Genomic DNA, 15,593 nt, shown 5'->3' on the forward strand with positions numbered 1-15,593 from the left:
GGACTGACTCGTGGGCCCCACATGTTAGTGGGCCCACATTTCTTTTTTTTATGACTAATGGGCCCCACGTATATTTTTTTAATTCTAATGCCACTTAAGCGCCACGTCAACGCCACGTGTAAAGAAGACTCGGTCAATATCGCTACGTAGGCGCCACGTCAGCAAAACCGCTTTCTAAAACCGCCTAGGGAGTCAAATTGCACCGATTTCAATAGTTCGGGGGTCGATATATCCGGTTTTGTGGTTTAGGGTCATAGATTAGATTTCGGGTCACTTTTAAGGGAGTCATAGCAAACTTATTCCCCCCATCGCTCAGAAGAAAAATCGAAAAAGCCCAACCACAACGACGCGGCCCATTACAGCCCAAGTCCATTACACTGACAAATCCGCCCCCACGAATCCAACGGCCCAGATCAACCCCATCCTCCATCCCAGCCGTCCACGCTAGGGCTATCCCTCCCCGAAACCACCCACGCCGACCTCTATATAAACCGGAGACCTTCTCCCTCCTCCAACCCTAGCCACCCCCGCCTCCCCCATTCTCCCCGCCGCCGCCGCCGCCGTCTCGCCGCCGACGAGGAGATGGGTCGCGTGATCCGCGCGCAGCGTAAGGGTGCGGGCTCCGTGTTCAAGTCCCACACCCACCACCGCAAGGGCCCCGCGAGGTTCCGCTCCCTCGACTTCGGCGAGCGCAACGGCTACCTCAAGGGCGTCGTCACCGACATCATCCACGACCCCGGCCGCGGCGCGCCGCTCGCCAAGGTGACGTTCCGCCACCCGTTCCGGTACAAGCACCAGAAGGAGCTGTTCGTCGCGGCGGAGGGGATGTACACGGGGCAGTTCGTCTACTGCGGCCGCCGCGCCACGCTCTCCATCGGCAACGTGCTCCCGATCCGGTCGGTACCCGAGGGCGCCGTGGTCTGCAACGTCGAGCACCACGTCGGCGACCGCGGCGTCTTCGCCAGGGCGTCCGGCGACTACGCCATCGTCATCAGCCACAACCCCGACAACGGCACATCCAGGTGATCCCCATCTCTCTCGCTTCTTTTTTTTTTGCCTGAATTGATGAGATGTTTTGTGTTAGATCTGTTTGTTAGTGTCGTAGTTGTGTGGTAGTAACTACTATTATTGGATCTGAATTGATTTGTTCGCGTGATTAGAAGAACTCATCTATTGGAAATGATCTCGGCTCAATCTAAATATGGATGATGCGATTTAATGTTGCTTTAATTATTTGTTATTTAGTAGAGACCCAAAGTAAATATATGTACCATTTGTTTAGAGATGATTCGAATGCCTTGGATGTAGCTAGTTTAGTGTATTTTCGAACAATTGCTTCTGTTGATACTGTGTAATAGAGCACCACAAACAACTAGTTTTGTTCAATAATCCTGCTGTTTTTTCTATCGTTATAATATAGTTGTATATGTACTACTTGATATTGTTGCCCATGGATGCTTTCTATTTGTTCTACCATCAAGATTGTGGTGGCATATGTACTAGATATTGTTTGTCTATGCATGATTAATATGATTGGCCAATTCGCTCTTTCAAGTGGTGAATTATGTTTGTGCTTATGATTTTGCTATCAAGTGATGTATGTATGCTAACATAGAAGATAATCCTTTACATATGCGCCTTGTTTGATCCGCATGCTTGCTTCTGTTGGAGAGATGTCCTTGGCCTTGTGAAGTATTTTTATTCCTGCAATTTTTTTGTAATGTTCAGTGCAAATAAACTGTATTGCTCATGCAACTAGTTGATATTATTTTCTTGCAGGATCAAGCTCCCCTCTGGTGCCAAGAAGATTGTCCCCAGCAGCTGCCGTGCCATGATCGGTCAGGTTGCTGGTGGTGGCAGGACTGAGAAGCCGATGCTCAAGGCTGGAAACGCCTACCACAAGTACCGCGTGAAGAGGAACTGCTGGCCTAAGGTGCGTGGTGTGGCCATGAACCCCGTTGAGCATCCCCACGGAGGAGGTAACCACCAGCACATTGGTCACGCCTCCACCGTCCGCCGTGATGCACCTCCTGGCCAGAAGGTTGGTCTCATCGCTGCAAGGAGGACTGGTCGTCTCAGAGGCCAGGCCGCCGCTACCGCTGCCAAGGCCGACAAGGCCACTTAGAGTGTTACTTATTGTTGCTACTATCCATATTCGCTACCATGCTTATCATCGCTAGATTAAAGGACATGTATTCCAGTATGGTCGTGCTTTTTGCTTGGTACTCTGGTCACATTTGTGATGAATGTTCGCAGTTTTCGTGGTCATGGTCTGGATTCTACATTCCACCTAAAGAAGTTTTTACCTGGTTATTTAATCCTTGAGTTGTTGAATTAGCTCATGGTAATTGTCAGTAGTCTTCCACTTGGTTCTCTCTGTGGATGATCGTTCTTGTTCTCTGTTTGCGCTGTGGCTGATTGTTCTCATGTTTTTAAGGTTTTTGGGTTAGTCACTGGTCGCTTCGTCACTGTGAGCCAAACCATCTGCCGGTAGTTTTCTTCTTCACCATCATCCGTTTGATCCTGACTCGCGGATCTCCTAATCCAACTTCTCTTTTTTTTTTTTTTAATCCAAACTCACCCAACGTTGGAAACATAGCTTGGAACCCCTTGAAATTGAACAGAATTTATAGCAGGCAAAAATGTAAGAAACCACGCTAGTGTAGCAGGCTTACAGCGGGGCAAAGCAGCATCTGTTAAGCAACCACTTACGTTAGAGATTCAGAGATAAGCGATGTTACTTTGTTTTTACCAACATTTACATACAAGCGGTACAGCACATATTGCCAGAAACCACTTGGTTTTCCAGCCATAATTTTTGACAATTCATGACGCACACACACACACAATGCTGGATTCACAGGGTCACACAGCCATGAGCCATCAGACTGGAAGGGCTCTGTTTGTTCATCACATAGTCACAGATCGCCTTGGCCTTTAGCAGTTGCAGGGGTTGCACTTGCAGCTGGAACCACAGCTGCAGCCATGGGCACCCTCACCAGATTCAGCTGCTTTGCCAACTCCCTCAAATTGCCTGCAAAGAAATAAATCAAATTCAGGAGCGAACAGTTTCAGGCATGGAAAGATAACATCTTCAGTTTTTCTTCAGCATATGGTCACATGTCTGAATCTCAGACAGGAGTTCCCTTCAGTTTAGTTTTTTGATCAAGGAAAAGATTCATAGATATCAATATATCATACCCCTTCTCAGGTGCAACACCGAGGACAGGGGTTGTTGTAGTAGTGGTGATGGTGATCTTCTCAGCCAGGTCAGGGTACATCTTTCTGAACCAAGAAACAAAAAGTAGAACATGAGATGATTCGGTAACCAGAAATGAAAAATCTCTTCTCATCTTGTGGGTAGCTTCATCTGAATATTACTCCAAACCAATGGGAGGAGGCAACACAGGAGATGGAAGAGTATATGCTTTTATCATGGAAAATACATCAAAATCACCTGAACTAATTGGGTGTATCTCTGAATTCTGAAAGCTTATGCCAGTTTAGCTTGATAAATACATAGCAAAACATATTCAGAATCAGTAGCTGAAGATTGAACGTACCCGCAGCCACCGCCGCATCCGCAGGAACCACAGTTGCAACTTCCACCGCACGACATCTTGATCTTCTGGGTCACTTGTAAACTCTTCAGGAACTTGTATAGTTGGATGAAATGAGAGATTGAAAGCTCGATATGAACTCAGTTCAGTATGCCCCCCTATTTATAGTAGTAGTACGCTTGAGAAGAAGCTGCAGAATTATGTCAAGCATTATCTTGCCAGAAAGATGTAGCTGGTTGAAATGGCCTTGAAAAATCATTATCATTCATTGACGTCAGTTTTCTATATGCATTTCTCGGAGTTTTAGAAAAGCATATTTGTTTGGGGTGCAATTGCGTCATTCCTAGTTGAAGATAGTATTGATAAGTGCCCAAAAATATAAAAATATTGACGATTTTTATACAGTTGCTTACGCACAAAGGTTGCACTATTCTAATTGCTGTTAATCTGAACCAAATTTCTGAGCAAATGCGATCTAAGTTCACTTTTGATTCAAAATTATTTTCATACCATGATGTCAACTCTTTGCTTAAAGAAATTGCATTATTGCTCGTATGCAAATCAAACAATTTGAATACGTCTCTTGGATGAACTGGATTTAAACTTCCACCACAAAAACCGTTGAATTTGATCAAGTTCTTGGCTGTTTCAAGCTTGCATCAGTACTATGATGCAGACTTTTTGCTTAAGATATGTGCATTATTGCACAGCTTGAAATTGAATACGCTTCCTTGCATGAGTTAAATTCAAACTTCTTGCATGAATCACGCTGGAGTTTGATTAAGTTCCCACGCTGGGTTTGATTAAGTTCACAAAAAGTCAAACCTATACGGCTATACCAGTTCCACACCAAAAGCACACCAATCGTCATGCAAATGTCTATTTGAATGAGCTAACAGCATGAATTGAAATATATAATTCAGATTTCTTGCACGAACCGGATTCGAAGTACATACACGAAATGAAATATAAAACTGATGTCTTCTTGTTTTTTTTTTTTGAACTCAAGTTTATCGCACAACAAGAATTCAAATCCCTCAAGCTACTGACCAAACCATTCTTCCTTAAGACCCACGGCACTAGCTACACCAGCCACACACTTAAACAAATGGATATCTTATACACATCAAATTCGAACAACTTTGCTGTACAAATCCTATTTAAATTTCTTGCATAAACTGGGCTGGAGTTGAATTTGATAATTATATGACCGGATCAAACCTGCTCAACGTTCAAGACTGAATCTTGAACATGTTCATGTATCAATTGAATTTGAAATACGTTGCCTTTAATCAATTCATCAGATCTGCCTCTCGAATCTCGATCGGAAGAAGTCTGGAATTCAGGAGGGTTTTTTGTCATCTTACATTTTCTTGTATCATCATCTTTGTTTCTTCTGTAAAGGAAATTAAGCTCCGAGTTCTTGATATCAATGGATTCTCTTTTCTTGTGGGAATCACATGGGTCACTGGCTCATTGCATAATTCTCCTTTCTGAGAAACATTTTTTTTTGAACCATTTCTGAGAAAAATTTTGTATCAAAGTTTTTGAGATCACACATGTTTATCTCATGTTATCCGCATGCTTTATTCTACTTCCTCAATGTTAAAAAAAGTTAGGAGTCAACAGCCATACGCCTCAAATTTTGACTGTTCATATGGTAGCCCGAAGAATTCTGACCAAATCACACTAGTATAGCAACACACTAGTACAATAACAGGCTAACAGTAAGAGTAGATAAAGCAGCAATCTAGCCAAGAACTTTTTGGGGGGGGGGGGGGGGGGGGGGTGTAAAAACTTCATCTGTGTTTTCTATCGTAGAATGACAAAAACGAGAGATAATCTATGAGAGAAGAAAATTCATACACAAACAATCTTGCATTTCACTGAACAACATTACACATGGCACACTGGCAAGATGATGACCAGTAGATTAGACAAGAAGCCACATAGTTTTCCAGCCACAAAATCCACAATGGCCTTTGACAATTGATAGGAGAATCTTGTCCACACAAACACACACACATACTTATGAATTCACACAACCAAATATACAGGGACTGATCCATCATGCACACTGGATATCTTCTTTTATTTGTTCATCACAGCTGGGAATGCTGTTGCATGGTTACAGTCCTTCGCCTTGACATTTAGCAGTTGCAGGGGTTGCACTTGCAGCTGGAGCCGCAGCTGCAGCCATGGCCGGCCTCACCGGAGCCGGCAGCCAACTCGAAACCCGCTTCGCTGTGCCTGCAGAAGAAAGAAGCAGAGAAAGTCAGACATGGAACAAAAATAAAAAAAAAATCCTGGAATCCGGTTCAAGTCTGAATCTCAGTTAGTACTAATTAAAGATTTTCTTCAGTTCAATTTTTAAGGTGAAATATATGTTATTTTACCCCTTTTCAGGTGCAACACCGAGGACCATGGTCACTGAGGTGGTGGTGGTGTTCTTCTCTGCCAGGTCAGGGTACATCTTTCTGAACCAAATGAAAAAAAAGTAGAACATAAATATATATCTCTACTATTATAAAAATTGAAGATGTTTTTGTTGGTATTTTGGTACGTCATCCGTGTATGAGTTGGTTTTTAAGTTCGTTTGCTTTTGGAAATACATATATGTATTTAAGCTGGTTTTTAAGACCGTTCACTTTTGGTAATACAAAAGGAATCATATAAGAAATCTGTTTAAAAAACTCGCATGCTAACTTGAGACAATCGGACTCCTAATTGCAGCTCATGATTTTCTAAAAAAAATATATCCAAGCGAGCTCCCACAGTGAATTTCATCTTAACTAAACCATATAATAATAATAAGATTAAAATAGGCTTCACCCGTTGCAACGCACAGGCATTTTTTCTAGTAATGTAAAATAATCTAGAAAAACATATAGTTTTATATGAACATAACTTTGAAGCAATGGAAACAGTATGGTTTTCATCATGAAAATACATTAAAACCAACAAACTAGGTAGCTGCTATCTCTGATAGACTATCTCAGTTTATTTTGACAAATCAGTATCTGAAAAACTATACCCGCAGCCGCCACCGCATCCGCAGCTCGAACCGCAGTTGCAACTTCCACCACACGACATCTTAATCTTCTAAATCTCTTGTAAATTCTTCAGGAAATTATATGCAATGAGGTGTTGAGAAAGCTTGAGGTGAGCTCAGTGCAATTGCCCAGCAGAGCACATATGTCCCTTTATTTATAGACTGCACAATATGTCAGGTATGATCATGTCAGGATGATCTAAGCAGGTTGGGAAGGCAATTTGTATGAATTGAAATTCAAATTTTCTTACAGAAAGATGCATTGAATTTGATGAAGTTCTTAGCTGTTCCCATCTTGCTTCAGTACTAAGATGCTGACATTTTTGTTTAAGAGAGATGCATTATTGCACAATTTGAAATCGAAAAATTTTCTTGTATGAGCTGGATTCAAATTCCTGGCATAAAACAAGCTGAACTTGATCAAGTTCCCAAAAAGTCCACCTGTACCAGTTCCACGCCTATAACAAATATAGATCCATCCTTGTGCAAATTGAATTTGAATTAGTAAGAGTATGGATAAAACTCAACTTTCATTACCAAAAGAGTAAAGTCCATCACCGGTCCCTAAACTTGTACCGCTGTGTCACCCCGGTACCTAAACTCGCAAATCGACCGTTCAGGTCATTAAACTTGTTCGACTATGTCATCCTGGTCCCTAAACTTGTAGATCACTCATTTAGGTCCTCCAACTTGTTCAGTTGTGTCACCCAGGTCCCTAAACTTAGATTTGAATATCATCTGGGTCATATACGACGGTCTAAAGACTTTATATTTAAAAATAATTCATAACTTTTTCATGTGAACTCTAATGAAGATAAACTTTATATCAAATTTGTAGCCCTCGACACGATCTATAACTTTGTAGTTTATTTTTTTTATTTTAAGTCATTTTTGTCCCAAAATGTAATTTTAAAATTAAAATTTCAAAATCTATAAACATGCAACAATATTTTGGGACCCTAAACAGTTTTAATTCAAAAAATTTTCAACTACAAAGTTGTAGGTCGCGTCGAGGGCTACAATTTTGATATAAAGTTTGTCTTCATTAGAGTTCATATGAAAAAGTTATGAATTATTTTTTGATATAAAGTTTTAGACCGTCCTGTTTAGGGACCGGTGTGACACAACTGAACAAGTTGGAGGACCTAAACGGGTGATCTGCATGTTTAGGGACTGAGATGACACAGTTGAATAAGTTTGAGGAACTAAACAATCGATTTACGAGTTTAGGGACCGGGATGACACAGCGGTACAAGTTTAGGACCGGTGATGGACTTTACTCTTACCAAAACAACACTTCTTCTTGTACTAATTTGATTTAAAAAATTCACGTGCAAATTGAAATATAGAACTGAAGTTTCTTGTACAACCTGAATTCAAATTTGTTTAAGCTACCGGCCAAATCAATCTTGTTCACGTACAGTTGACTTTAGACAAATTGAATATTTGCTCACGTACGTAGCTAGTAGAAATTGAATTTGGACAGGTTCCCTTACGGATTGAATTTAAATCTCTTACGAAAATGGACTTCGTTTGAGTCTGATTAATTTCTTGCCCGATCGAATCAACCCTGCTCCACTACCCATGGTTTTCTTTGACCAGCCGCTCCATGCTCCAAAATACATGTATGCGTCATTGCTAAGTCGAATTTTGAACGAGTTCGTGTATGAATTGAAACTGAACTGGAAACATGAAATTCACCTGGAATCGCATTCCGGCCCAGCACGTTACTGCGCATCACGTTCCGGGCTTTCCGGCCCAACTTGAATTGGGCTTACCGGCTTTCACGGAGGTGGCCTTTTTTTTTTAAAAGGGAAAAAGGGCATAGACCGTGCCTTTTCATTGAATATAGCATGAAAAAATAAACCCCTAGGGGCGAAAAGGAAGAAACTCAAAGAGCTAGCTATACACTGTACAAGATGTGGCAGGAGCTCACGCAACCTTCTGGCGCCGGCCAGCATCCAGAGCTTGGCCTCCTCTATGATTTTGGTAAGCAGATACGTCGTTGTGGACTCCTTGTGCTCAAAAATCCGCTGATTCTGCTCCTTCCAGATCTCCCACACTACAAGGAGGATGAGAGTGCGCCATCCTTTTTTGGGAACTCCTGTCGTATTGGCAAGTTTCTCCCACCATTCCTGGATTGACTACGTAGGCTCCCAGTGCCGTGGTTCAAGAAGATGATTACCCACCCATCTGGCCACGGTGGTGGGCTTGACGGCGTCGCCGGAGCAGCGCCTGCGTGAACCTACTCTTGTCCAACTCCGGAGGTCGCCGTCCGCCGGCGTGAACTCCTCCAACGTCCTAATTCCTAAGAAACTTGCCATTTGGAGCTTTATCGGTTGGCCTAATAAGCCAAATCAAAAACCAAAATTTGAACTTTCGAATTTGATTTTGTAGTTGATTTTAAGATATTTTCAACGTAATTTCTTTTTAGTATTGGATTTTGAGTCGCTACGAACAAATGTATAAAAAATTTACCTATGAATTATTTTTTATTTCCTAATAAATCAAAACAGCTTATTAGGAACATGGATAACTGATGAGGCTCTTGGTTATTAATGGTTAACTGGAACATCGCTAAGTTTTCACGTCTTTCATTTCACTGAAAATTCTCTCATCTAGCATGATACTGTACTACCTTGGAAGGCACAGCAGCACAGAATCTAGCATGAAAAAAAATTAAAAATAAGTGGGTAACCCGTGAAACCCACTTATAGGCTAAAATAAGACGCGAACCCACTTACACCCATTGAGATTTAGGACACGTTCTAAATAGCTACTCCTCATTTTTCATTAACACACTTTTTAAAGTGCTAAACGGTGTATTAATTTCGTGTGAAAATTTCCTCAACATGTCCTTCAGAAAAATCAACCAAATCTATTTTCAAGTAATTAATAATTAATACTTAATAAATAATATGACAATCATGTTTCTCGTTTTCCGTGCAGCTTATCAGCTAGAAACAACCGCCGAAAAGAACGCTCCCTTATTCTGCTCATAATCTTGTCAGTCATTTTGCTTAGTACTCCCACCGTTCGTCTTATTTAAAAACTTTTGTGAAATATGAAAAATTATATGCCTACATAAAAATATATTTAATAATAAATCAAATGATAGGAAAATAATTAATAATTACTTAAATTTTTTGAATAAGACGAACGGTCAAACATATTTAAAAAAGTCAACGCCGTCAAATATTTTGAAACGGAGGGAGTAGTTAAACTTCTGAACTACTAGTACCTTTTGGTAGGTCTTCGCATTAATCGGGAACAATGTGATTTGATTGCATCAGTAAATGGAACTGAAAGAACAAGATATACACAAGTAAACCATAGTATATTTTCAGAACCAAACGCTCAGATGAGATAGTGACACAAACGTAATGTAGCCTGAAAACTTCAGGTGCCCCAAATCACAAATGGCCATATCATAGCCTCTAAGATTCAGACAAGAACACAAAGGGGACACCTCACAAGATTCACAGTCCACATTAGTACATCAGGATGAACAACAAGCTGACACACACACACTGGAGCCATTGCACACCAAATGGCTTCTTTATTTACTTGTACAGATCATCAGCATGATAACCTTCCCCTTTAGCAGTTGCAGGGGTTGCACTTGCAGCTGGAGCCACAGCTGCAGCCATGGGCAGCCTCACCAGATTCAGCTGCCTTGCCAACCATCACCTCAAAGTGCCTGCATATCAACAAGGCAAATTCAGAAACGAACAGTTTCAGGCATGGAAAGATGTAGATCACAGCATATTGTTCATGTCTGAAACTCAGGTAGGATTTTTTTTTCTTCTTCTGTTTACTTTTTGATCGGGGAAAAGATTCAGAGATATCATACCCCTTCTCAGGTGCAACGCCTAGGACAGTGGTTGCAGTAGTGGTGGTGGTGGTGATCTTCTCAGCCAGGTCAGGGTACATCTTTCTGAACCAAGAAAAAAAAACAGAACACTAAATTCAGTAACTAGAAATGACAACTTTTTTTTTGTCTTATGGATGGCTTCATCTGAATATAACTTCAAATCAATTGTAAGCAGAAACATTGGGGCTAACATAGTATTCTTCTATCATGGAAAGTACATCAAAATCATCAAACCTTGTGACAGTTTATGTTGACAAATACATAGCAAACATATTAGCTGAAGATTGAACGTACCCGCAGCCACCGCCGCATCCGCAGGAACCGCAGTTGCAACTTCCACCGCACGACATCTTGATCTTCTGGGTCTCTTGTAAACTCTTCAGGAACTTGTGTAGTTGGATGAAATGAGAGATTGAAAGCTTGATATGAACTCAGTTCAGATATGCCCTCCTATTTATAGTAGTAGTACCCTTGAGAAGAAGCTGCGGAATTATGTCAAGCATTATCTTGCCAGAAAGATGTAGCTGGTTGAAATGGCCTTGAAAAATCATTATCATTCATTGACGTCAGTTTTCTATATGCATTTCTTGGAGTTTTAAAAAAGCACATTTGTTTGGGGTGCAATTGTGTCATTCCTAGTTGAATATAGTATTGATAAGTGCCGAAAAATATAAAAATATTGACGATTTTTATGTAGTTGCTTACGCACCACGGTTGCATTATTTTAATTACTGTTAATCTGAACCAAGTTTCTGGGCAAATGTAATCCAAGTTTTGGCCAGGTTCAAATTTGCTTTCACACCATGATGTCAACCTTTGCTTAAGATAGACGAATTGTTGCTCATATTTAAAGCAAACAATCTGAATTTGTATGAACTGGATTTAAACTTTCATCACGAAAAACAGAATTTGATAAAGTTCTTAGCTGTTTCAATCTTGCATCTGTACTATGATGCAGACTCTTTGCTTAAGATAGATGCATTATTGCACAGCTTGAAATTGAATACGTTTCTTGTACGAGTTGAATTCAAATTTCTTGCTTGAACCACGCTGGATTAGATTAAATTCCCCAAAAGTCAAACTTATACCAGTTCCACCCCAAAAGGCACACTCATCATCGTGCAAATGTCAATTTGAATGAGCTAAGAGTATGAATTGAAATATGCAAATTCAGATTTCTTGCAAGAATTGAATTCAGTGGTTTACACGAATTGAAATATAAAACTGATGTGTCTTATATTTTTTGAACTTAAGTTTATCATACGCCAAGAATTCAAATCCCTCAAGCTACTGACCAAATCATCCCTCCTTCAAATCCATGGCGCGAGCTACACCAGACACGTACTTAAACTTATCTTGTACACATCGAATTCTATTAACTTGCTGTACGAATTCAATTTAAATTTAATGCATGAGCTAGACTGCATTTGAGTTTGAAGATTCTATGACCAAATCAAACCTGCTCTGAACATGTTCATGTATTAACTAAATTTGAAATACGTTGCCTTTAATCAAACAACTAAATACACATCACTGAAGTAGTCGATCGGATCATCTTCTTCACGAATAGATATACCTCACTGAATTTGAAGTATTGTTGGGATCGATATCGCACGGCATCGTATTAGGGCACCCGCAATGGTTATCTATAGGCTCTTTACAAGAGATCCATGTCAGCATATTTTCCTACTTGGAAGAGATTAAATGAAGAGAGAGAGCAAAGCTATCTACTAATCTGGAGATAGTCTATAGAAAAAAACGAGGCAATGGATTAGAGAGCTATAGATACCCATGTAGACATACCATTGAAGTGGTTTACTATTAATTTAGTCTATTGCTGAGATGTACATGTTTTATAGATAGCACCTTACTTTACCATTGCGGGTGCTCTCAGGGTTTACAATTTCAGATCTAAATTTCCGAAATTTCGTTATTACCAGTGGGTGTCTGTAGGAGGTTCTTCCGGACGGATTTTTTTTAATTTAGCACACAAAATCAAATTTAGTAAATTTTTTTTTGAAGACAACCTCAAAAAGGATAGGGAGTGCCTATTTTGAGACTTGGCCCAGTTTTTGAGGGGAAACCGGATCCAAAACCCTCACATAAGCACGGTTTGTTGTGGAAAACTAGGCTAAATCCACATGAAGAACAAACTAAAAACTTGCAACGATACAACTGGAGGTTAAAACACAAGTCATCGTTGCCTAGCTCAAAAGAACAGCTCCGACTTCTTATGAACAGACCACAGACAACGTAAGGCAGTGTCTTCAAGACAAAGTCTCCAAGGAGGAAGATAGCATTGAAACGCAAACAACGTCCGTCTGAAAATCGGAACAAGGTTTTCACCCGAAGAAACAGGGAGAGCAAAGTAATGATGCCTTCAAGAAGGAAAACGACACCCACAAGCGTCGACATCGTTGACTCTAGCCCAAGATCGAGCAGGACATTCGCGCCAGCTCTCTCTCCCTGCCAACTACGACAACCCTAGCTACCACAGCGCTACCAAGACGAAAGCGGGAGAGGGTTATCTTTGCCGAGCTTGCCACCCTTCAAATTTAGTAATTTTCAATGTTATTCATTTGAACTTTCTGATATTTCGGAATTTTGGTCCCTCTGGTAGGTTTCCTGATGGTAGTGTGAAAAATCAATTAGCAAGAAGGGAGAGACGGGGCGTGTGGGGCGAGGTGGACCTATCACGGATCTGGAGCTGGTCGACCATGGCTGCCATCACCATGCGCATCTTGTCCTCCTCCAGGAGGCCGTCGAGGTCGCCAAGCATGTTCTTGTCTATCGCTGCCGCCGCCGGGGGAGGAGGAGGAAGGCTAGGGTTTTGGGGTTCGGGGAGGAGAGGAGAGGAGTCGAGATCTAAAACCTTGGGAAAGAAATTCCTTTTATTTTCTTTTGGGAAAAGTCCACTTTGAGTCCCTTAAAAGTAGGCCAAATCTAATTCGTACCCCTCAACTAGAAACCATATAGGACGACTCCCCGAACTATTAAAACCAGTTCAATTTGACTCCTACAGCAGTTTTGGAGGGCGGTTTTGCATATGTAGCGCTGACGTGGCGGTGTTGACCTGGTCTTCATCTCACGTGGTGCTTATGTGGCATTAGAATTGAAAAAATTCTGTGGGACCCATCTGTCATTCATACACAAAATATATTTGGGACCCACATGTAGTTTTTACATCGCCATGTCAGCAAAACTGCCGTCCAAACCCACTGAGGGAGTCAAATTGCATTGGTTTGAACAGTTCGGGGAGTCATCCTATCCAGTTTTATGGTTGAGGGTCACGGAATATATTCGGGTTACTTTTAAGGGAATCAAAGTGTGACTTATTCCTTTTCCTTTTGGAAAAAGTGCACTGAAGGTCCCTCAACTTGTCATCGGGATATAAAATCGTCCTTGAACCGCAAAACCAGATATGCAGGGTTCCTTACCTATATAAAACCAGTCACCCGAGGTCCTTAAGTGGTTTTGACCCCGGTTTTAATCTACGCGGCGGATGAGTCAGCGTGGACCCACGTGGGCCCCACGTGTCAGGTGTCCACATCACCGTCTCTCTTTCCCCTCTTCTCTCCCTTCCTCATCTCTCTCTCTCTCACACTTCTGGGCAAGCTGGCCGGGATGAGGCGGGAGGGCGGCGCCGCGACGGCCGCCGGCGGAGGCAGCGTGCGAGCGCGGTGTGGCCGGTGTGGTGACTGTGGCCGGCCGGAAGGATGGAGACGGTGGTGGTGGTAGAGGGGGAAGCAGCGGGGGGAGTTCTTGGAGCTCTGGATGGGGGTGGGGCTGGGGCACTGACAACGGCGGTGGCGGGAGCATTGGCGGCGGAGGAGGTGGGGGAGGCGGTGGCGGTGGCGGTGGTAGCGGTGGAAGAAGGTGCTGGTGGGGATGCGGCAATGGTAGACGGCGCCACAAAGGTGGCAAAGAAGGCGGCGGCGGCGGCGGCGAGGGCGGAGCGGGAAAAGGACGGCGATGGCAGAGGTGGCGTGGGGATGAGGAGCGTGCGGCGGGGGAGGAGGCACGGGCAGCGACCGAGCTACAACTCGAGTCTGTACCGGGTGGGGTAGTACGCGCGGTGCACGGCGCCGGGTACGTCACGCTCGCACGCCGCCTCCGCCGGCGGCCGTCGCGGCGCCGCCCTCCCGCCTCACCCGGGCCGTCGCGGCGACGCGGCTGGACCGGCGGTGGACTACCTCGACATGGAGGCGCAGCTACTGAGGAGGTTCCCGGAGTGGGAGGGGAACGGTGTCGCCGACGTGCCGTTCGAGATGTACACATCGTCGCAATTCACACGCAAGAACACACAGTACGCACGAGCGTGTTCGGTAATCACATGAAACAAGGAGAAAGATAGTGGGTATGATCGATGCGTAAGATACCTTCCTGGGAGGCGCCGTCCACGGTGCTCCCGGACTGGTGCCCATGGTGGCGGCCGCCGAGCGACATCAGGCGGCCGCGCTCGGCTCGCAGCGCGGCGCGGAGGCCGAACCGCTCGCCGAGGAGCAGGTCCCAGCGGAACAGCCCGGCGAGCGCGGCCATCATGTCGTCGAGCTCGCGCTCCGTCATGGCCAGGAGCGTGCTCGCTGTGAACCCGAGCTCCGAGATTCGCGCCACCGTCGACATCCGCACGCCGTACCCTGCCACCAGCTCCTCCAGCTCTCTGGGCAGTTAGCCGGCGGCGGCGGCGGTGGCGGCGGGGGCACGGGCGCCGGCGCCGGCGGGCCGAGGTCCCACCGGAACGGGTGCGCGGCCGAGAAGGCATCGTTGGGATCCATGCGAGGATGGCTAGCTACTAGCTTGCTGTCCTTGCGGTCGGCCGGGCTCGGTTTCTTCGGTTGTTTCTTGTGTTTCGCACACACCTATGTGCGTCGCGTTGGGCTCGTTATGGAGAGGGACAAGAGCAACGCGTGCAGGGACAGGAGCTCCGACTCCGGCAGCGATGGCAACTCGCTGTGTGGAGATGACAGCGTCAGCGGCGGGTCCAGCACGACGACGACAGCGACGGACGCATCGGCGTCGGCGTCGAGCCGGCCGCTGCTTGACCGGAGAGGCAGCACGAGGTCGTCGCCGCCGCCAAGGCAGGCAAGTGTCGCAGCGGCATTGTTAC

At 43.9% G+C, this 15,593-nt stretch overlaps 2 protein-coding genes, 1 long non-coding RNA gene and 1 pseudogene across 7 annotated transcripts; 2 read left to right on the forward strand and 2 right to left on the reverse strand.

The window, feature by feature from the left end:
- The first annotated feature begins 514 nt into the window (after positions 1-514).
- Positions 515-2,318, forward strand: LOC127757106 (60S ribosomal protein L8). Its single transcript, XM_052282532.1, has 2 exons — positions 515-1,022; positions 1,780-2,318. Exons 1-2 carry the CDS (start codon positions 583-585, stop codon positions 2,123-2,125), a joined length of 786 nt encoding a protein of 261 aa, XP_052138492.1. The 5' UTR covers positions 515-582; the 3' UTR covers positions 2,126-2,318.
- LOC127757108 (metallothionein-like protein 4B) lies at positions 2,237-10,943 on the reverse strand. Of its 5 annotated transcripts, none has more exons than XM_052282538.1 (3): positions 10,781-10,918; positions 3,202-3,285; positions 2,237-3,034 (listed from the first exon to the last, which is right to left on the reverse strand). In XM_052282538.1, the coding sequence occupies exons 1-3, from the start codon at positions 10,834-10,836 to the stop codon at positions 2,938-2,940; spliced, it is 237 nt and encodes a 78-aa protein (XP_052138498.1). In that variant the 5' UTR covers positions 10,837-10,918; the 3' UTR covers positions 2,237-2,937. The 5 variants fall into 5 exon arrangements, with proteins under 5 accessions (XP_052138498.1, XP_052138497.1, XP_052138499.1 ...); XM_052282537.1 differs by lacking the exon at positions 10,781-10,918 and adding an exon at positions 3,564-3,722; XM_052282539.1 differs by lacking the exons at positions 2,237-3,034; positions 3,202-3,285 and adding exons at positions 5,420-5,810; positions 5,957-6,037 and having other exon boundaries at positions 10,781-10,943.
- On the forward strand, positions 5,808-6,826 carry LOC127757109 (uncharacterized). Its single transcript, XR_008013355.1, has 3 exons — positions 5,808-5,882; positions 5,967-6,021; positions 6,687-6,826. It is a non-coding gene; the product is annotated as an uncharacterized LOC127757109 (long non-coding RNA).
- Positions 10,944-14,684: 3,741 nt separating the features above from the next.
- On the reverse strand, positions 14,685-15,261 carry LOC127756394 (probable transcription factor FL; annotated as a pseudogene).
- Between the last annotated feature and the right edge of the window lie 332 nt (positions 15,262-15,593).

This window comes from Oryza glaberrima, chromosome 12, assembly GCF_000147395.1.
Source record: "Oryza glaberrima chromosome 12, OglaRS2, whole genome shotgun sequence".
NCBI lineage: Eukaryota > Viridiplantae > Streptophyta > Magnoliopsida > Poales > Poaceae > Oryza > Oryza glaberrima.